The sequence below is a fragment of the Mytilus galloprovincialis genome, chromosome 13 (genome assembly GCF_965363235.1).
Source record: "Mytilus galloprovincialis chromosome 13, xbMytGall1.hap1.1, whole genome shotgun sequence".
In the NCBI taxonomy this organism is placed as follows: domain Eukaryota; kingdom Metazoa; phylum Mollusca; class Bivalvia; order Mytilida; family Mytilidae; genus Mytilus; species Mytilus galloprovincialis.
In genome coordinates this window covers 30,284,765-30,307,848 of record NC_134850.1, presented here as the reverse complement: position 1 = coordinate 30,307,848, position 23,084 = coordinate 30,284,765, and the positions used below count along the sequence as shown (strand labels likewise).

Sequence of the window (23,084 nt, the reverse complement as noted above, 5' to 3'; positions counted from 1 at the left end):
ATATTTCTGTTATAAATACGAGTTTGTAATGCCTTTTTCCCCGACCGCAATACATAAATTTTCTGTCTTCAACCGAAATATATAATGAGTCTTTCTTCCATCATAATTTCTAATGTTCCCGTCTTCAAACATATGTTATAATAGTTATTAGATTCTTAACACTTATGTCTCTAATGCACTCAGAATTCTGTTTTCCCAACCCTAAATACACAAATGTATCGTCCTTCAATTTTGATTCATAATGGTTTTGTCTTTTAACCCGAATACAATAGTTAATGTTTCTTTCATCTGTACCGCTCAAATTAATATTTTTTTCTGTCGTCAAGTTGACGTCAACCATGATTAGTTATATGTTATGGTAATATAGATTCTACCACTGCATCGAGTGTGATACGATGTTTATACGCTCGAAACAGTTTAATTTTCAAATTTAAAACAAGAGGCTCGATGATCGTTTTAAACATTTAAAACTTTAACTGTCGAGAGTGGATAAATATCGTATTACACGAGATTTGCTTGTGGAATCTGTTTTTCTAATAATTTTCAAATAATACTACTTATTCCTTCAAACTGATCTACAAAAAGATGTGTTCTTTCTATGTGACGTATTCAGGCATTGTGCCTTTTTTCATGCCGTCACAATAGGAAATTCAGAGAAAAAGAAGAAAATTCGACGTCATAATCTGATTTTAATCAATTAAGAACTGAGATCAAACGAACCATACGTTTTATACAATGGGTGCAGAAAGGGATAATAAGATTTTAAAAAACCAACCCCAACTCTATCACTTTTATGATATAATTTAATAACACATTAGGTCACACAAGCTGTTTCTCACACTATTTATATCAGCAACATTGCGTACTCCATTACAGTATGTTTTAATTTTATGCTAATTCTCTAAAAGTTTTAATCTCCTTGCTTTTGCTGAAGGACATACATCCTCATCACACTGTAAAGCTTGCTCGTAGCATTGGTAAGCCATGTATTTATCTCCGGATATTTCAAAACATACTCCAAGTATTGTTGATTCATTAGAAACCGTATTTGTGGATGTTATTAAATTATCTTTCACAGTTATATATAAATCGCGTAATGCCTGTCGTTTGTTTTGTATATCACCAAGATGATGATAACATAGAAATCTAAGACAATAAGACATTACATTTGGTAGTATGTTCATCCCACTGTGTTCTACCTCCAACTGAAGTTCTTCTGGTATTAATTGTGAGTGTTTCACGTAATGGACATGTTGAGCAGTAGCTAATGACATCCTCTCATTAACTGTCATGAAAGAATGACCATTATTTTTGTAATTTATTGTACATGTGTCATTTCTGTCAAAGTCTATAAGCAGCATATAAGATGACCATCTACCAAGAACATAATCCGTTATTTTGAGTGTATCATTGAACTGTCCAATTACATAATAAAACGACGCATATAACAACCAACCCGTTACGGTATCAGTCTTTGTGCCGTTTTGTAAATGTCTATGATAACATTTGCGTATGTAGATCGTGTTACCTATTGTGATTGGTGAAGGTAGTAGTTGTACTATAAATTGACTCATATAGTATTTATATAATTTACATGAATCAATAATAAACGTAGACGACTCGGATTTTAGTAAAGAATATATACATGAAAGTGTTTTATAATAAATTAAAATGTCTTGAGGTATCGTGCTCATCATGAGACGAGTAGTAGTCCTGTAAAGAAGAAAGTCCAGCGAAATGAACGAAAATTCCCTCTTTGTACTTATTAAAGGATGATGTTCATTCTCAAGCGGAAATAAATTATGTATCAATGCATCGATCCCTCCACACTGTATACTCTGAAGAACACACAGTAGATTCTTATTGTTACTCTGATCGATCTTTCCTATGAACATATTTTGTTCGGGTATAAAGTAGTTCGGACAGTAACATGTGCTAACCCATGATATTAATTTATCAAGACAAAGAAAAAAACAATGATAAATTTTAGATAATTGAAAACTGTTAATATCTATTTCCTCCGACACCCAAAAAAGAGCCGTCTTTAAAAAGTAAGAACACAATAAATCGTTTACTCTATCGTTTGTGTTAATTATACGCTTCAGTGTTAATTTGAGTAGACCGTAACATAATAATTGAGTAAAATTAAACGAATGTACCAATAACCTTTCTGCCACAGAGAAAGATATTCTCCATAACGTGTCATTATCTGACGAAATCTTAGGTCCTATAGGTACTAACAAACATCCATATTTGACGACCCTGTCAATAACAAAACTAGGTGGCCATTGCCGTCCATGACGAGATGCCCATGGCATTGCATTGTAAGGTAGATATTTACATCGTACGCAGAATGCCTTATCAATTGCCTGGTCTTTGTCTGTTAGACATGGACCGTGTATAAATATCTCTTTATTATATCTTCTATAATAATTAAGGAAACTGTTTTTAGTTCGATAAAATTGTGTACCAGTACATGTACCTGTGGGACAGCGTACACATCGTTCACGAAGGGATTTTCCATTTTGTGCTGCTACCAATCTTAGTCTTGCAAATCCAGGATAATCAACATCTGTTTCCATAACATGCAATGTTACACCATCAACTAGGTTTAAGATGTTCTTTTCATTATGAATTATTTTATGGGTTTTTGTTACGTACATAACATCCATGTCGCTGCCTGGTAAATCTAGTCCTTCAGCCAAACTTCCACTAAATATTTGTATATGATTAGTTAAATCTGACGAATTGTAGATCATATCTTGTATTATAAAAAGTCGTTGTCTTTTTCGTATATCTATTTCACTACCAACTATATTTACAAGGTGTTCATATAAGTGATGCTCCATCGGGTCAATCCACGACAAGTTATCTGTAAGAAATATACATATTTATCAATGTAAAATTAATCACCCCTTGATATTTTTCAAGGTTTTTTTTATCATATCGTTGATGGTGAGTGTTATGTAGACGCACTTGACAACTAGGGTTGTTATATTTCAAGTTACAACCAATAGAACAATACTAAGCATTACGCTGTGTTTTTGTTAGATGTATTTCTTTTTATTTCCATCTGATGAGTTTAGCCTTTTTCAACTGATATTTATAGTTCGTTTTTATGTTGTACTATTACACCACTGTCCCAGGTTAGGTGGAAGGGGGGGGGGGGGTTGGATCTTGCTAACATGTTTGACCACGTCACATTCTGTATATGTATGTGCCTGTCCCATGTGTGTTGATGTGTTACATCTTGTTTCTGGTTCATTTTTTTGTGTACATAAATAAGGCCGTTAGTTTTCTCACTATGATTTTCAAGACATTAGCTGTGTTTTTGGTTTAAAGCACTCCTGATTAACACGGTAGGTATAATGTTCGGCTAGAATCGTGTTTTTCGAGTGTGACCGATTTTTGTCGAGTTAATCAAAAATCTAAACAAACAGACTTCCTTTCTGTCAAGACGTGATATAGAAGCTTGGGTTATACATACAAGGTGATACAATTATCCATCTAATATTACTTTTCGTTTAAAAAAGTAAAATTTATCCGTTAAATGATTTATTCCAAAATACAGAAAAAGGCAATTTCAATGCGCATACCAATGCCAATATCGAACGAAATAAACATGGAATCAATATATCCTTAGATTTACAGACACCTTACCAAAAATCTTGTTATTGAATGAAAACGACATTTTGAGACTAATTTCATTTCTACATGTCTTGGTTTTATCGAGGGTAGTCCGGGTTTTTCGAATGCGTCCGTGTTTTATCAAGTGATAACACACAGATAACGCATAGTTCCTATAGGTTTAAATATTATGTGTAAGTGTATTTTCGTTTAGAAACAACAAAACAGGTTCAACTTAAGTTGTTTTTAAGACAAGAAACCTAATAAATTCATCAGTTTGATAACGGTGTACTAACACTGACATGTTATAATCAATTATCTTACCTCCAGTACATTTCTAGGAATATGATTGGTTAAAAGCGTTCGCGTGCAAACCGTGTATATTCAATGTAAGGTTAGTTGGGGGCGGGGCTTATTTCATACACGGTTAGTATTGGAGTTACGTCCCTTTATATAGTAAATATGGCGTCGACGAGAGGTTCGAAACGTTTTGAAAGCACAACAAATGAACAAATTGATGCCAAAAGATTGAATGTGAATGCCGAAAACACTCTGAAAGCAAACAGAAATTGTGCAAATATACTCCGGAAATATCTTCAGGAGAAAGAACAAGATGATACCTTTGAAAAATTTGATTGTGTCCGACTGAATGAGACTCTGTGTCATTTTTATGTCGATCTACGGAAAGGGGATGGTGAACGATACAAAGCATCGTCACTGGAGGCCATCAGGCATGGCATTAACAGATACCTAAAGGCTCAACCGCACAGTAAAACTATGATATTGTAAAGGATTCTCTATTAAATGACAGTAACGCAAACTTTAAAGCCGTCTTCGCAGAATCGAAACATTTTGGACTAGGTGACATTGAACATTCCCCCGTTATTAATGAAGTGGATTGTGAAACACTGTATACATCTTTTTATCTTACCTCCTATCAGGGATGGGCACGATTACTGACAAATGTAATCGATTAATAATCGATTACATGAGTGGTTTTTGTGCAATCGATTAATAAACGATTACTCAGATTGTTGTTTGTAATCGATTGCAATCGATTACTTAATCAAAAGTAATTACATTACTTCTCGAATACTGACAATTACATGCTTCAAAATTGCAACAAAAAATAAAGTTAGTTAAACACAACTACGTTTCTCAACATTTGTATAGTGAAAGTATAGAACTTTACCAAAAAAAGCATTTAAAAAAATTTATTGTTTCCAAATTATAAGTTGACAGTAGTTTTCTAGATGGAATCTCCTACGTTACTGAGGATAAGAAAAAATAAATCTTGAAATTTTTACTTTCAACATGAATGAGAGATGACATCGCATTTCATCTAGCACTTATTTGTTTTAAAGGTTTTTGAAAATTTTTACTTTCATAATAACTTGAAATAGTTTTATTGTTTTTACTCATTGAAAACAGGTACATTTCAGCATACATGTAGTTAATTACAGTGTTTGAAGTTTTCTCTGAAAAAAAAATAAAAAGAAGAAGAATTTTTTTGTTCAGCTTATTTTAAAGATTAAAATTTATAATTAGATGCATAATTTAATCCTTTTTTTTTGGATAAACACCCTAATTACAGGTTATAAAACTGCCAATGGAGTACAATTTATAACCTGGGGCAAAATCATGTAAATATCACTCTTAATTAGACATAATCATACAGTAATTGAAATAAAAACAAAGTCTGTAGCTTATTGATATTTGAAGAGATTTATCATCTGATTAGTAAAGACAGTAAGTAAGTAAGTTAGTAGTAAAGACATGAAGTGTTTTTAAGATTTTGTTTATTCTCTGATCAAATTATAAACAATATATATTTATAGTGTCAAAGAGGAATACATGTATCTATTTCTGAAAAGAATTCAATGCATAAGCATTAGTTCATTGTGAAAAGGATTTTGTGTATTTTCTCAATCTTTATATACACGTATATCATAACATTGTAAGAAATCAACTGTTTATCAAGTCTAAACTTAAATTCCAACTCTGATTAAAAATTATGACTTGAGGAATTTTAATAGAAATAAGCTTATTACCTTACTACTTAAGTGTAGTACAGAACTTTAAATCTATTTTCTCATTTTAATATAAAAGGTCTTGAATTATTGACAAGCACATGAATTCATTTGCTTCAAAATCTAGATATATATAAAGTTAATTTTGGTAGGGATCTGGTTGAACATAATGCAGCTCAGAACATTCTATTTTATTTGTACTTCAAAGTGATGAATATTGCATACATACATATTTTCCTTTAAAATAGGTTATATTTTATCAAACTATTTTACAAATTAAAAGTAATCGAAATGTAATCGAAAAGTAATCGATGATTACATCATACTTTTTGCTGTAATCGATTACATTACGTAACATGTAATCGAAAATGTCTTCGATTACAGATTACTGTCGATTACTGGGGGAAATGTAATCAATTACAATCGATTACGATAATAGATTACGATTACCCCATATCTGCCTCCTATACATTTCTAAAATATGATTGGTTAAGAGCAACCTCGTGGAGACCGTGTTTATTCCATATTAGGTTAGAAAGGTTCCATTGGTGCTTATAAATTACATGTACAGTATACATTGAATTAATATTCGTGATGGCAACAATCTTATGTAAGCATAGACAATTTGGATAGAGACTTACATACATATATTGTGTTAAAATTATTAACTATTCTTACTCCTTTTTGTTAAAAGTCAATGGTTCATCACAAGAAATAATATTAACTTTTAAAAACATAAGAAGCATAAAGTGAAGTTGAAAAGATTATGAGTCCCCTGTACTATGTTCTAAAGACCGTTTGATATAGTATCCAATAGTTTCTAATTTAACACTGGAAAATTGTGGTAAAACATTTTCCGAACGGACAATTTGCATCCACTTGAAAAAGATTAATTTTGATATACGAAGCAGAATGTTTTGGTAAAATATGATAATGTCCTTCCCTTAACTATAGGTATATGTATTAACTAGAAAACGTCATTTTTTAAGGTTAAAAATACTTTTTTTTCAAATTTTCTTTAAAAAAAAACCCGGAATTTTTGTTTAAAAACCAGGATTCTTTCATTGTTACTCTCGAAACCCGGACAGTATTATTTTTTTGGTTTAATACATGGAAATTTTGATTCTTTCTTTCTCAAAAAAATCATAATATTCAAAATAAGATGGGTAGTCATGTACAAAACTATTGTAACTACGAAATAGCAGTTAATTGACCTTATCGCATGTTTATTCACTCGAAATATCCCGATCTACAATCGAAAAAAAGGTGACCGATTCACTCGAAAAACCACGATCCTATCCGGACACTATACCTACCGTCATTGGGGTAAATTTAGAATAGTGGTTTAGACACACCTAACTGATAATGGTGTTATTTCATGACTTATAAAGATTTAATTGCAACCCTAATTTGTGAGTGAGTTTAAATTGCATGTAATAATTGCAAATCGACCGATATCGACCGTTAGTTTTCTTGTTAGAATTGTGATTTCCTTTTATGGCTGATTTCCATATGCAATATGGACTTTGATCATTCTTGAAGGCAATTTGGTGACCTATAGCTGTTAATTTCTGTTCCATTTGGTGTCTTGTAAAGAGTTGTCTCATGGGATATCATACCACATTTGTTGTGTTTTTTCAACTATTCCTGTTTTAATATCATTCACTAATATTTTCAGAATTAGGTATTGAACTATTAACACATATTATACGTGTTCATAGACTGTACCTGAATGTTAACTATGTTTTATTGGCAGTTATTGATTTTGTCGGGGTTATAACATCAGACTGTAGACAAATAAGAGTCATTGTTTATAAAACGTTCTCAATTACGTATTATAGGTTTTTAAAATATGTCTTCGTAAATTAATCCCTTTAATATTGATTCTACTTTTGTTACTATCTCTTTGACGTTAACTTTGCTCGGTACTTTTACATCTCGGATATGATATTTTTATGCAACTGTCTTACACTTGAAAGGTTTAACAAGCTATTAAATGAGGTTTAATCTACCTATTTCTACATAAGAACTTGCCTTTACCTAGTCAGGACTATGACAGTTGCTATTCATTCGTTTGATTTGTTTGAGCTTTTGATTTTGCCTTTGATTAAGATTAAATTTTAACACGATTTATATTCATTTTGTCAATTTAGTTTTTGCCCTTGCACTGGTCAACAATTATAAATAATCAAAAACGACTTATGACAAATTTGTTTATCATTATCCTTGTGTTTTAACTTATTGGCCATGGTGTTGTTTACCGTTCATTTCCCTTTATTATACATTGTATTTGCTGTTTGTCGTGGCTTATTGTTTTTGACTGATGGATTTCTATTTGACAATTTAAAGATATATACTACTGTTTCTGGATTTGCTTAACAGTAGCAACTAGTTTAACATCCATAGTGTTATTGTGTTTAAGGAATGATGCTACAAATGTATTACCTTTATTACAGTCTGTACAGTTCTCTAAGTATTCCAGATATTCTTTTGAAGATTTGTCAGGATATCTAAGGTTCAGTATCCACTGTTCTTTTGATTTCCTTCTTTCTAAACAAGCTTTATACATTCGTTCAAACTGACTAATAGTTAATCCAAACACGTCATTTGAGATCACCATTCCTCCACCTAAAGATTGGGAAAGTAATGGTGTAAACTTACGCTTTCCACGGTATGGAAAACGTTTTACACCGTATATTTCCCAGTACGTAGTTTTCTTCATGTCAAATATGTTTTCATCACTAGAGTCGTTTTTGTTTTTAGAGTTTCTGTCCATGTTGCCTGTTAAAAAGATACAATCAGATAAATTCAATAGATGATTTGATATTTATTTGTAAGCAATTGATTCAAAGTTACTTACGAAATTCTTGAATTTTACTTCATATATATTAATGATGTCCTATCACTGAATAGCCAATTTTTGAGTCTGTACTTACATCTCATATATTCCAGTGACCTTGACATTAAGAATACTACTCATACTACAAGGACTGCTTTATACCTTGATACTTTGTACAATATTGACACAGAAAGACGTCTTCACACTAAAATCGATGACACACGGGATGATTTCAACTTTCGAATTATCAATTTTTCATTTCTCACCAGTAAAAGAGGGACAAAAGATACCAGAGGGACAGTCAAACTCATAAATCGAAAATAAACTGACAACGCCTGGTTAAAAATGAAAGAAGACAAACAAACAAAGAATAGAACACAGGACACAACATACAAAACTAAAGAATAAGCAACACGAACCCCACCAAAAAACTAGGGGTGATCTCAGGTGCTCCAGAAGGGTAAACAGATCCTGATCCACATGTGGCACTGTCGTGTTGCTTTTGTTATAACAAATCAAGTAAATAGTCTAATTCGGTAGGTCACATGCATGAAAGGGAAGGGGATTGTAGTTACAACGTAAGGAACATATCCGATATCATTTGTGAAACGATTATTCCATAACGGTCACCAGTAACATATATCATCTGCCGGATGATATTACATTTACGTATCTCAGTTAATACGTTATGTTCGTGCATGTTCATGCCATACGGAACATATCTCAGTTAATACGTTATACTCGTGCATGTTCATGTTATACGGAACATATCTCAGTTAAAACGTTATACTCGTGCATGTTCATGCTATACGGAACATATATCAGTTAATACGTTATACTCGTACATGTTCATGCTATACGGAACATATATCAGTTAATACGTTATATTCGTGCATGTTCATTCTTTACGGAACATATCTCAGTTAAAACGTTATACTCGTGCATGTTCATGCCATACGGAACATATCTCAGTTAATACGTTATACTCGTGCATGTTCATGCTATACGGAACATATCTCAGTTAAAACAATATACTCGTGCATGTTCATGCTATACGGAACATATCTCAGTTAATACGTTATACTCGTGCATGTTCAGGATAGACGGAACATATATCAGTTAATACGTTATACTCGTGCATGTTCATTCTATACGGAACATATCTTAGTTAATACGTTATGCTCGTGCATGTTCAAGCTATACGGACTTCATATACAGTAGTGTTCTCATGACGCAGAAACTACTCAAGTAACTAAATCACATCACAAATTGGTAAATCTATACGATGTTTCTGTGTTTAAACTAATTTACGATATTTTAACCACTTCATAGAGTGGGTTTTACCATCAACGTCGTATTGTCTGCTAAGTACCAAAAAAAGTAAAATAACTAAAATAGCGAACTCTGAGAAAAATTCAAAATGGAAAGTTCATAATCAAATGGAAAAATCAAAACTTTAACTAAAACTTGCTAGAGGTAAACTATATTCAAATTTTACTCAAATGACGTCATTACGGTTTGCAGAGTGAAGCTTGTTAGCGATTTTCAACTCGATTAGTTCTATTCAGTACGAATCCAGGGAGAAGTTGATGACTTCACGACATAATATCAGCAATAAGATCAAAAGCAATGCGACATCCCGATATCCCATCAGTAGGTAGATATAAAAAAGAACGATGAGGTTATCATTTGAAGGATCGAGACTGGGTGTACGCCAGGATAGGTTTACCAAAAATATTCAAATATGTCTTACCCTTTTTCATTGGTCCGCTGAATAAACACAGGTTGCTCCACAATAGTTCTTGCCTGATTTAAAGGAGGCGTTTACATAAGCAAAATCAAAGAGAGAAAACTGCTTGTTAATAATAGTACTGAGGTCTCCGATCGGCTTGTTCGTATCAAAACAAAGATTGGTGGTCACTTAACAAATTGTTAAACACTTATATAAAATATAATTTCAAGGAAATCGAAACACAATGATAGTGAATCATCATTTGAAATATTATATAGTCTTAACTTGTATTTAGTATAAAAGTGACACCTAACATCCACGTATTCCAACATCAATCCGAATTACGATAGCAAACAATTTTATTCGGAAGACTCCGTATACATACTATAAGTATTTTATTCAAAATATTGATCACATGATAATAGTATTACTAGACTTGTAATTGCTTTAAATCAATCCGACATTAATTTAACGTTTCGGCGGTTTTTGTATTATATGCTAATGATAAATGTATAACATTTATGAAAGAGTTTAAGCATTTAAGGCCCGCCATCATCAGGGATTTACCTATATCAATTTATTTTAATTTTGTGATACACATGTAAAATTAGATAAAGTGGGTTCATCTCACACGAGATTATTCAAGAAACGCTCGTACAAATTTGCAGGTGAATTTCCTGTGTATTAAGATACACATGAAGATCACGTAAAATTTACCAACAACAAATGGTATTTTCATGATTTTAATCAAATTAAAAAAGTCACGTAAAATTAGTGTGAGTAACATTTCCTTGTGTACATACATTTTAAAATTGTTATACTATAAGTTCTGTTTCTAAGAAGTTATTTGGAAATAACATTGTTGTATGTCCGACATGCTATACAATAGTGTTTTTTTACCTTAAAGGTAAAATAACCAAAGGCCGAATAAATAAACTCATCATAGATACCAGGACTAAATTTTGTATATACGCCAGACGCGCGTTTCGTCTACAAAAGACTCATCAGTGACGCTCGAATCCAAGAAAGTTAAAAAAAAAAAAAAAGCCAAATAAAGTACAAAGTTGAAGAGCATTGATATCCAAAATTCCTAAAAGTGTTGCCAAATACAGCTAAGGTAATCTATATATACCAGGATTGAAATTTTGTATTTTCGCCAGACGCACATTTTGTCTACACAAAACTCATCAGTGACGCTCAAATGAAAACAAACTGTTTAAGGAAAAATAAAGTACGAAGCTGAAAAGCATTTAGGACTAAAATGTCAAACACAGCTTAGGTAATCTATTCCGGAGGTAGAAAAGTCTTAGTATTTTAAAAATTCAAAGTTATGACCATATCAATGATTCATGTCAACAGAGAAGTGCTGACTACCGGACTTGTGAAACCCTCTTGGAATAAAAACTCCACCAGCAGTGGCATCTGCTCAGAAGTTGTAAATACAATCATCATAGAACATATAAAACAATACGGATGTGTTGTATTACTTTCAATGTGACGACTATTCATAGATAAAGTCAACAGTAGTATACCGCTGTTTGAAACTTATAGAAGAGAGAACAATTTGAAGCAGTATTATATGTTACGGTACTGACTTTAGCAAAGAAAAAACTATTTCCTATACTTGCTACAGTAGGCTTTAAAGGCCATCAGTGTTGCAAAATCTAAAACGTTTCAAAAGAGGAAACAAATGGTGTGATTTGTATCACAAAATCATAAAATATTTCTTTATACAAATGTTCTATGCATACATCACCAATGCGATTCTAAACTTAGTCAAAGGTAAACGATCGTGAATAGGATAATATTGATATATTTCAGATCTACCAATATTCGTTTGTTTGAAGATATTGAAACCATCTCGCTATTGGGTTGAATAAGAAACACAAAATATACCTCAACAAGTTCAGTTTTCATTAATCAAGAGATAATGTTGATGTATTTGAAGACTGTCTCAAATTTAAACGTGTAGCAAACCTAGTAAACGGATATTTACGACGGTAAAACTTATTTTTTTGTCGGCCAAGCTGCAAAATATAATACAGTTATATCTACGCTAATGCAAAACTAAAACATAAGCCCATTTCAGTCCTGAATTCTTTATAAAATTTCATAAAAACGAAAAATCCTGACTGATGGTATTGTGTATGTCAACTAAACAATGTGACGTCATATGTATGCTTCCGGGGTCAAATTTAAGGTGTAACACCACTAGTTTTGGCCCGGCTAGAAAGCACATACCAGAAAGTAGTACATATTTAACACAAAATAGTTCCTACTCATGATTGTAACTTTCAAATTATTTTTTTTAAGATGAAGGATTGGTGATCATTGTTGAACACTTTTTGACTTATATATTTTGACTAATTAAAAAACTGCACCAAATTTTAAAAAGAGGGTACATTTTGTCTGTTTGTCAGATCTGAAGTACCTGTTTTGGTACATCCGAAGTTCCGGGAACCAGTTCTTTCTTATATGCCATTTAAGGTATGTTGATTTTTTCAGTACAAGCCACCATAAAGTGTTGCTTTGACATGCAATGATTGTCACTTTATTTGAACTTAATACAAATGAGGTGTGGCTGTTTGAAATGGAGAAATTTAACATAGAAAGCAATGGGGCCATGAATTAGTGGTGTATGTCCTTAAAGACTGTTCGTGTTCAGGCGTCAAGTACGTCTCCGAGGTTTTTTTTTATTAATTATATAAAGAATTAACGTGTCAATATATTGCAGAATTTAAAATGCGTGCTTGCACTCGCCACACACAAGTCGATAGAGGATAGTACACTAGTTGCCATCTTAATTTAAGTTTTTAATTCTTTCCTTAATAGATAATTGTGAATGCGTAACATTTGTGTAGGATTATGCATTCACTCATCATTTGAGGTATACTCAAACTATTTAACAATTTATTAGTAACAGTTTTGTATAGTTCTTATAAACAGAACATTTACTTAATTTCATAATTACAATGATGCCAGTTAATTTGTATAATATCTGAAACATTCACGTCAGCAGAAATATTGGCCATATTTATATAATTAATTTAGCATGATAGATACATACGTAGAATTCAGTAATTTTTCTATTTGAAATTGAAAAAAAACAACAGAAATACGTCCCAATACATGGATCGTAAACTTGGAGAAAAAAAACCAGTTCGTGGGTATTAAAGCAAAACGATCGAACATTACCCATCATAAGTGTGAAGCACTTGAATAACTGTACTAAAAAGGAAAACGAAACGCAATCTTAGTGATGTTAGTTAGAAATCAAACTCTATTCTAATCTGTAAACAACCATTACCGATGTAAATGTATCACATCAAATAAGGAGTTATTCTTTTTTTCTGTATCTAAAAATAATCTGCACAGATTCATAATTGGTAGTCATACCCTATCTTATTACAGAATCGAAGTGATTGCAATTGGAATACGTAATTGAGATATAATATAAAACATGTTTAACACAAAATCTTTTTTTGTCAGGGTTGTGCTGATAAGGTACAAGTTTTATTTAGATCTTTATATTCGTACTTCATATGTGGTCTTAAAACGTTTTGATACTCACGCCACTGATGAGTACTGTGAAACATCAATCTAATCTACCACATAATTAGCGTGGTGCTTCTGAAGGAAGAAAATTTATGTAGGCTTGTATGCAGGTTTTGTCAACAACATCAAAATTAAATATCCACGGACAAGGGGAGCAATAAGATTGATATATGATAGAATTCTAAATTGAACAGTGGACGATACTTACTATCCACACATTGGTCCTCTTGAGAAAAACAGACACACATTAAAAATGCATTGTAAACTTCATACTAAAGGAAATTGACTGAACAGCCACTTTATTTGAATTTTTATGGATAGTTGGCAATCATATCTCATCTCCTTTTTTAAATGGGCGATTTATACAAATTATCTATAGCTAAAAATACAACAACTAGCGAATGTTATAGTTCATGCTAATTTAAAAGACCAATAAGAATTATCAAAAATTACTTGAAAGGACAACTGACCACCATTACAACCTGGGTACGGTTCCTTTGCAAACACATATAATTCCAATATCCGGACTAGGGCCAATAGCAAAATATGGTGGAATTTAACTAACTTTACGTAATCAAACCCTGATCTATTTGCCTTTAGTACCGAATTTTATACACGTTAACTGAAGACCACTTTTTACAGTCCCTTAAATATAAACAATTACACCCCTTTTTTCTCCGTAAAAAGGATGTATCACTAAATATGCCCTAACATTATCTTAATAGTGATTTGTAAATTGTGAAATGCACGTTGAGTTACACTATTTTACCCATGTTTCGCTAATTTAATTTCCTTATATGTATCTGATGAAACATCATGTTGAGTTGAACATGAATATGTATAATAATTTTTTTGATTTCTGATATATTTTTTGTTTTGTTATTATGAGATAAACCTTACCTTTACTTCAATGAAGATACATGTACAGTCGTTAATTCTATTCAATATACAACGTCTATTATTTGACACTGCAGGTCTTAATGAAGAAAACGAATTATGAAAAACTTCCTGCAGGAAAATTACAATACTTTTCCTGGAATGATTTTAATTAAAAAGATGGACATATACTTTTTAGATTTACGGTGAGATAACAAAAATTAAGTAAAAAAAAATCGATGGATATACTCCAATTTGGTCTTGAGCTCGTTGGATAAATTGATCTTTTTTTCTGTTTTGCCTTTTTTCATGAATTTCCTCATAATTCATTTTCCGGGTAAGTAAATATATAAACTGTTTTATTACTGATACATATAACAGCAAAGTAATTGTGTAATAATAAAGCACTCCTGGTGGAATAGTAGATGAAAATAAATTTGGATTAAACACATTTTTTCTACAAGTATTGTTTACTGATAGTGACTTTGGAATCGAAATATTATAATTAGTCTTCAACCGATCGGTAGTAAAATCCTTGATAATTTGGCCGTGTGGAATGTATAAGTACCAGAATGGCGACTTCAATCATATGGCTTGTACATAGAGAGTGTCATACTCTTTTAACATTGACAAACCTTGCAACACAGGTCTATGTAATATACTTTATGTTCATTGGCAGTCCATATGTCCCCCAACCTATCCGGTTTTTAAACTTCGTCCGCCCCAAACGGTTTTCTGAGTTACGTTCATAATGAACGCTTTGTCATACATAATTGACTATAGGGCCAACAATATTCAGATTAGGTCAACCTTGCGAGCTCTTGGATACCTATTGAGATTGGAAATTTACATCCAATATGCAGGTGAAGTTGGTATATTACTACTAAGGTTGGTGAAATTGTTAATATCAAAATCATCTCGTTTGTAATAGATTCTGGTACTGAGATGACCGCTTGTGTCATATTCGAGCTATAAGTCTAAAATGAGGCAGATAAATCCGTGTTTGAATGTGAAATTAATTGACACGGCTTCTTTGATCTTCTTGTTATTGACAAGTGTCTGAAGGAACTCCGACTCATATTAAAATAGGTAGGGTCAGAAAGGAGAGGTGCACATATCTTACCCATAGGAATGCCGACAATTTGTTGAAAAAGTCTTCCTCCAAAATTCAAAATTATATGTTGTCAATAAGAAACACCCGCATACTGATCACGTATTCCTCTGTAAAGCATATTTTACCTTTTTGTTCACTATTAACAAACATGCCGTGTTGTATCCCAAATCATCAATTTATAGCGTATACTACAATTTATAGGTTTGTTAACTGTTAAGTAATAATATTAGTTTCACATATAGCCTTATAAAATATGATAAAACAAATAATTTTCTATAATAACATGAAAAAATCAACACATGAATTACAAACTACGCTAAAAATTCGCACATTTCATTGCAGATCTAGACCTATTGTCATTTATTTCTTTAAAATCCAAAAATGGAAGAAGACACCACACCACCTTACTTGTCAAAAAACAAATTGTATGGAAATTTAGTGGGAAATGCTTTTTCGCTAGATTTTTCATAATTTTAATATTTTCATCTTTTTTCTTTCAAAATCTTAGAAAAGTCACAAGGATGGTATAAAATTTTCAAAAAAAGCTTCGTTACTTTACATGCATATATTTAAAAGATCTGAGAAAAGAAAAAAGAAGGGGTTGGCAGACAAAATGTAGATTGGCATTTCATAGATAAACAAGGGGATTACGAATCTCTTAAAAAAGGTCAAAGACAATAGTAACGTCAAATATATTTGTGTAACTTTATTTTAGAAGTATATTGATCATCGATGCTTCAAGTCTATTTCAAAAAATGTATTACCTCTCTTATATACACCTTTGATACTATGATCAACAAGATTCATGTTATTTTGAGATCTTAAGTATGTTGTTTGTAATCTATATGTTGTTTTGTTCATGCACTAAAAATTATCCTTTTTGTGAATTTTTTTTTTACTTGTATTCTTAAGATCTGACCCTGTGTTCGCCACATGAAAGCATAAGTGATAATATTTAAATCCATCTATTTATAATATTTACAAAAAGAAACTAAAACAACAAGTAAATAGATTTTCTATAAAATTATCCCTATTATTAAAGAATCTATCAGTAATTACAACAGGAATGGTTGAACATGCAGGGAGAGGGCATAGAACTATTTATAGTAGATCGTGTTATTTTAATCATTCATCGACATATATTTCAGTCTTCTATAGATATAAGCAATCTCTGTCAATAAAGGAAGATATATTTCTTTATATAAAATATAAATACGTAGTCCAACTATAACTGTGTCCTGTCAGCACTGATGTTATGAGTTTAAATCCCGTACGTATACATGGCAGGTGCGACTCCGATCTTTATTGACTTGGATTATTAGATTTTTGACACAAGGTCGGTGGTTTTCTCTGGTTTCCTTTACCAATAAGAACCGACCTCAACGAAATATCCCAAAAGTGCTGACAGTGGCGTTAAACACCAATCAATTCATCAAACATTTATAAAAGGAAGATATATGTTTTCATTTAGAGTATTTACAAGTTTAATATTTTTATTATAATAGTGTTCCAGGAAAGAGTCATACTATCTGCTCGTTAAAGAACCTTTGACAAAGCGTTTAAGGGTATATATACATTTTAAATATAAATAATTCTTATATGATTTGCATATTAGGGAATACGATGATATGATTGGCCGAGAAGTCTTCCGGTAGTTGTTCTTGACGTTGTTTATTTGTCGATAGACGACGTTGACCGAACTTCTTTTTGTAAACAATGCAAACAAGATAGCGACGATTATGATACATCCGGCTCGACGTTAAAAATATTTATTTTCACTTCGCGTTAATCGTTAAATGAAATTATACACACAAAACATTCATTAGAATGATAGTACTCACTTTTTGTAGTTTATTTTTTACCATACAGCAAATCGGCCTTTTTTTCTTTCAAAATCTTTGGAAAATCACGAGGATTTAAAAGATTAAAAAAATGGCTTTTTTACTATAAACTTAGTAATGAAAAGATAAGAAAGGGTCGCTTGGCAAAATTTTTATTGATACTTCTTGTATAAAACTAGGAGATTTCGAATATACGACAAAAAGTCTAGGACAAGGGTTTTATCGCATACATTTGTATAATTTGGAGTAAAGTGATCATCGATGCATAAAGTCTATTTAAGAAAATGAGTTATCTCTCTTATATCCACTTTACATACTATGATCAACAAGATACCAGAACCTACTAATGTTTTATGAGAATCACACTGAAATTATAAGTGTTTCCCACCTCAGTAGCGATATATCAATTTCCCTTGCATAACAAAAAAATTATCAGTGGAACGAAGCACATGGAATAACATGCGTCTTAAATGACTGAAAAGATAAATGAATTTATTTTGCTATTCAAATGTAAAAAAAACAAAAATACCGAACTTCGAGAAAAATTCTAAACGAAAAGTCCCTAGGCAAATGACAAAATCAAAATTCAAAAATACAAAACAACTTACAGAAGAATTACAGACAAAAAGTTCTGTTATGAGAGTAAATGAAGATACAGAAAAATAGCTCAAAGCGAAAAAACACCTAATAAAGAAAAATCAAAGACGAAAATATTTACTTGCTCAATGAAATTCTTTTCAATTAATAAAATTAAACTTTTCTTTCATCATTCTTTTATAAGTTTCTTACTTTTTTTTATAAAGATTAGCATTCCTGATAAACAAGAGGTACCAAAGTATAATTATCAATTAAACCATCCATTATGACTTCGTTAATGGTTCACACTATAGAAAAAAAAACACTTATATAGCTAGGAAACGTTGAAGATTTACCAAAGATACCATGATTACAATTTGATAGTCCAGACGCGCAATTCCTCTTCACAAGACCCATCGATGACTCTCGAATGCAACAGTTGGAAGCCCTAATCAAATAATCAAGTTGAAGAGTATCAACACCGAAAAGTCAGGAAACAAGTGTTTAAATCTGAAAACAGAAACCTTTTTGCATGCTATATTTCGTTGTCAAGTTATCAAGTGTTTAAATCTTAAAGCTCAGATCTTGTTGTTTGCTATATTTCGTTGTAAAGTTATCTATGTTTTGATTTGAAAACTTAGACCCTTTGTTTGTTATATTTCTACAAAAAGATTCATCAATGACACTCGAATGAATACCTAATCATGATCAAATAATCAAGTAGAAGAGTTTTAACGCCAAAAATGTATGGAATTTATGGAATAGAAGAGAATAACAAGTGTTTAAAACAAACAAAAAAACACAGATCGTTTTGTATGTTATATTTCGTTGTCAAGTTATCAAGTGTTTAAATCTCAAAACTCAGACCTTTTTGTTGTTTGTTTCTTCATTGTCAAGTTACCAAGTTTTTAAATCTGAATATTCAGACATTTTTGTTTGTTACATTTCGTGGTCATAAAATATTTTATATTTATGGTCCATTTTTTGTAATATCGTCTTGTCGTTGCTTGGTAGTGATATATCTCGCCATTGTGTTTTTGTGCTATGGTCATGTTTTGTGTTCTTGTTTTTAAATTTTGCGTTTGTGATTTTTTCATGATATGCCATTGTGTTTTGTTTTTTTTGCTGAAATATTTGTTTGTTTTTATAGTGATTAAGATTATAACACAATGTTGACTGCTGTACCCCTATTTTTGACATTTTGCCTATAATGTTTATTTTGTTTATACAAGTCAGAGGTTTAGCTATCTTTAAAACCAGGTTTAATCCCTCCATTTTCTACATATGGAAATGCAAGTACCAAGCCATGTTTATGACAATTGTTATCCAGTCTTTTGATGTGTGAGCTTTTGATTTTTCCAATTGTTACGGGACTATCCGTTTTGAATTTACCTTGGAGTTCAGTTATTTGGTTAATTTACTTCATATTAAGACAACTACTATATTCTTGAATATACTGTAAAATATCCGTTATAATGATGACATTTGTGCTAAAAGTATATTTTGTGCTGTGGGCTGACTTACATTCTTTGTATTTCATTGTATTTTGTATGACAAATTATACAGTTTAGGCTGCTGGCTCCCGATAATAGTGGGAGATATTATGGACATAATTGTGCAAATCGTGATACAAGCATGAAATTTGGTATATAGGTTGACTAAATGATAAATAAAAAAAATCCGCTGCTGGCCATCAAATTTTTTCCTTTTTTCAAAATGGCCACCGCCCATTTGGAAATGGAGTCATATCCAATTGGCTACATTTTGTAAATCCTTTTAAAGCTAATTTAAGTGTATAATCCAATGTAAGTTTTGATAATACTTCAATTCAAATTTGTAAAGTGCGATAAAACAATACATACATGAAGAAAAAAGTTACTTCCGGTTCCAAAATGGCGGAAACAACGTGGAAATTGTCAATTTTTTTCATTTCTATCACTTTCACAAGAGATATCACGGTCTTTGTCCGGTTCAAATGCATAAATACAGATTGACTATCTGATAACTATCTGACAGTGACCAATACACACACATTAACAAGAAAGACCAGAACGGTAGCATTTAGCATTTACAGTTACCCACACAGCTTGGTTTCTTGCATTTGCATTTAAAAAAATCCTGACACGAGGATGCAACGGCAGCCAAAGAAATCCATTTAGGTTTCCAACTGTCGTTGTTTTATTTTCTTTCTTCCAACTCTAGTGTTCATGACGTGGTCAAGAACCTGTCGAATGAATAAATCCGGATGAGCCCAAACATGGTCACTTGATACGCTTCTCTTTTGATGTGATCCGGATGAGAACCTCTGGTAGGCAGAACAGCATCATATAGCCGCTGCTTCCTTGCAAACGATTCAAATCCTGCCTCCTTAACAGCAAAAGTCGATGTTGCAATACATGATGCAAACAAATGCTTCTATGTTGTCGATGTCTGTGTCTGTGTATTGATACAAAAGCGGGGTAAAAAAAAAGTCCGTTACATCAGGGAATACTTCTATGTGTGCAAATTTGACCTCTTCACTTTACCATGAAATGCCAACACAGTGTCACAACCATTAAATGCATGGCAGAACAGAAGAGCGGCTACACGAGGACCAAACGATTTGCTATGACATGTAGAGGAAGCCATAGAAAGCCGACATAATTCTATAGTAATTTTCTTTTAAAAACCTATTCACAATTTGTCCACAACTTATCTTGCAAGTGCTGCAATTTGTAATGCTACTACATCTGTGTTAGTACTACTTTTAACAATCATTTTCAGCAGCATGCTTATCATGGATAATCATCCGTATATCTGTTTCTTCATGGTAAGGGGATAGCTCGGAATTATCCGTATTGAAATTGCAAAGAATATTTTCACCTTGAGTAACATAATAGTTATCAAAGGTACCAGGATTATAATTTAGTACGCCAGACGCGCGTTTCGTCTACATAAGACTCATCAGTGACGCTCATATCAAAATATTTATAAAGCCAAACAAGTACAAAGTTGAAGAGCATTTTTATAAATTACTATAGAATTATGTCGGCAAGAAACTTGAACAAACCCGTTTTGTTGTCATCTTCACAGAGAAAACTACTTCAAACCCTTGGCGTGTTACCAGTACCACCAACTTTCCGTTTAGCACCAATATCTTGCCTTTTTTTCTCGTCCAAGCCTTTAAATCATTCATTTATTAAACATCAAATACAATGTCTACTCTTGGATACTTATCGGTGCAAGATTTTAGGCTATAAGGCAGTATGACATCATTTGTATAATCATCAGATATGTTTTGCCCCACATGGTGGCCTGGAATAAACCATTGCTGCTCCACCAACGACAATTTCGTCAGAACTTGCAAAATGTTTCAAGTATACCTCTTTGCTGCGATTTAATACCACTGTTTACAGTTACATTCTGAGACAAAGACGGAGGAGCATTTTGGTTTTCATGGCTAAAGACATCTTCAGAGTCAAACTGTCTACTTTGACAAGAAATTAAAGTAAAATAAAGAGATCGCAATTACTTTTCAGGTTCTTCAGCTTTGTTTTTGACAAAGACGATTCCAGTTTCATTTTACGCCTTTTATAGGGAATTGTTCTTTTTCTCTGGTTATAAAAAGCAGATTCTCTTTCGTTTTGCATTTGCTTCAAAAGATATCCGTATTGTTTGGACCCAATATCTTGGAGTTTTTATACATATCTTACCTGCTTCCGAATCCAAAACTTCCATAAATTGACCAGTTCTGTACAAATCTGACGACTGTTCTAGAAATGAATTTCCAAACTAGTTCATCACTTTGGAAAGCCTTTGAAAGTTTTTTGAAGAAAGACTTTTGTGTATCGTAGAGTCTTCATGATGTCGTTTATCTGTCATAGAATGACTCAAACCACTAGATCTTTAAAATTCAGCTCCCAGTCTACTAACTTCTGGTCTAGCTACCATCCATCGCGTCCTAAAGGGATATTCGGTTTAACGTATGGCACCAACATCGCCCTTTACAATTGCATTATTCTGTGTTTGTGCCTGATCAGTTGTGATATAAGAAAACGACTATCTGGTCTTACGCAAAGTAAAATTCCCACTCGCAAATTCCATTGTCACCTGTGGGTGATGTTCGTGAAGGGATGACATGCCTCGGAAATGGATCGCGATTGGTAACCATCGAGCATAATTAACATGATCAAGACAAACAAAATATGTATCCTGCTTAGTATGGACTGTTTGTACGATATCTGACTCGTGAAATGAGGCGTACTACCGAAATCACAAGAAGTTCTTAATTCATAATTGAAAGCCAGAAATTAAACTGTGGTCGAGACGACTCTCTTTCCTTACACCAGTTGATCAAATACTTGAACGTCACAGAGTCATGGGTTATATGTTCTGCGTTTACGCGTTTATAAAAGAGGGACGAAAGATACTAAAGGGACAGTCAAACTCTTAAATCTAAAATAAACTGACAACGCCATGGCTAAAAATGAACAAGACAAACAGACAAACAATTATAATACACAGGACACAACATAGAAAACTAAAGAATAAACAACACGAACCCCACCAAAAACTAGGGGTGATCTCAGGTGCTCCGGAAGGGTAAGCAGATCCTCCTCCACATTTGGCACCCGTCGTGTTGCTTATGTGATTACAAATCCGGTAAATAGTCTAATTCGGTAGGTCACATTCATGTAAGCTGACATTATCAATTCAAGAAAAACACATGCTGCCATCGATGTGCGTATTTAGTTCTTTTTACCTTTGAACATATATGAAAAGAATCTGCCATTCTATGTGTTGCAATAACGGCTTCAGTGAGGGCACATGTCCATCCACTATCACGCAATATTTCACTCAGACTTTTAAAACAAGTCATTGTAATATACAATCCACCAAACATGACGATAAACTT

General features: G+C 32.4%; 1 protein-coding gene across 1 annotated transcript; it reads right to left on the bottom strand.

The window, feature by feature from the left end:
• Positions 1-819: 819 nt before the first annotated feature.
• On the bottom strand, positions 820-22,309 carry LOC143057467 (uncharacterized). Its single transcript, XM_076230775.1, has 5 exons — positions 22,243-22,309; positions 21,883-21,942; positions 21,294-21,350; positions 8,103-8,438; positions 820-2,872 (listed from the first exon to the last, which is right to left on the bottom strand). The coding sequence occupies exons 1-5, from the start codon at positions 22,307-22,309 to the stop codon at positions 894-896; spliced, it is 2,499 nt and encodes an 832-aa protein (XP_076086890.1). The 3' UTR covers positions 820-893.
• Positions 22,310-23,084: the final 775 nt, after the last annotated feature.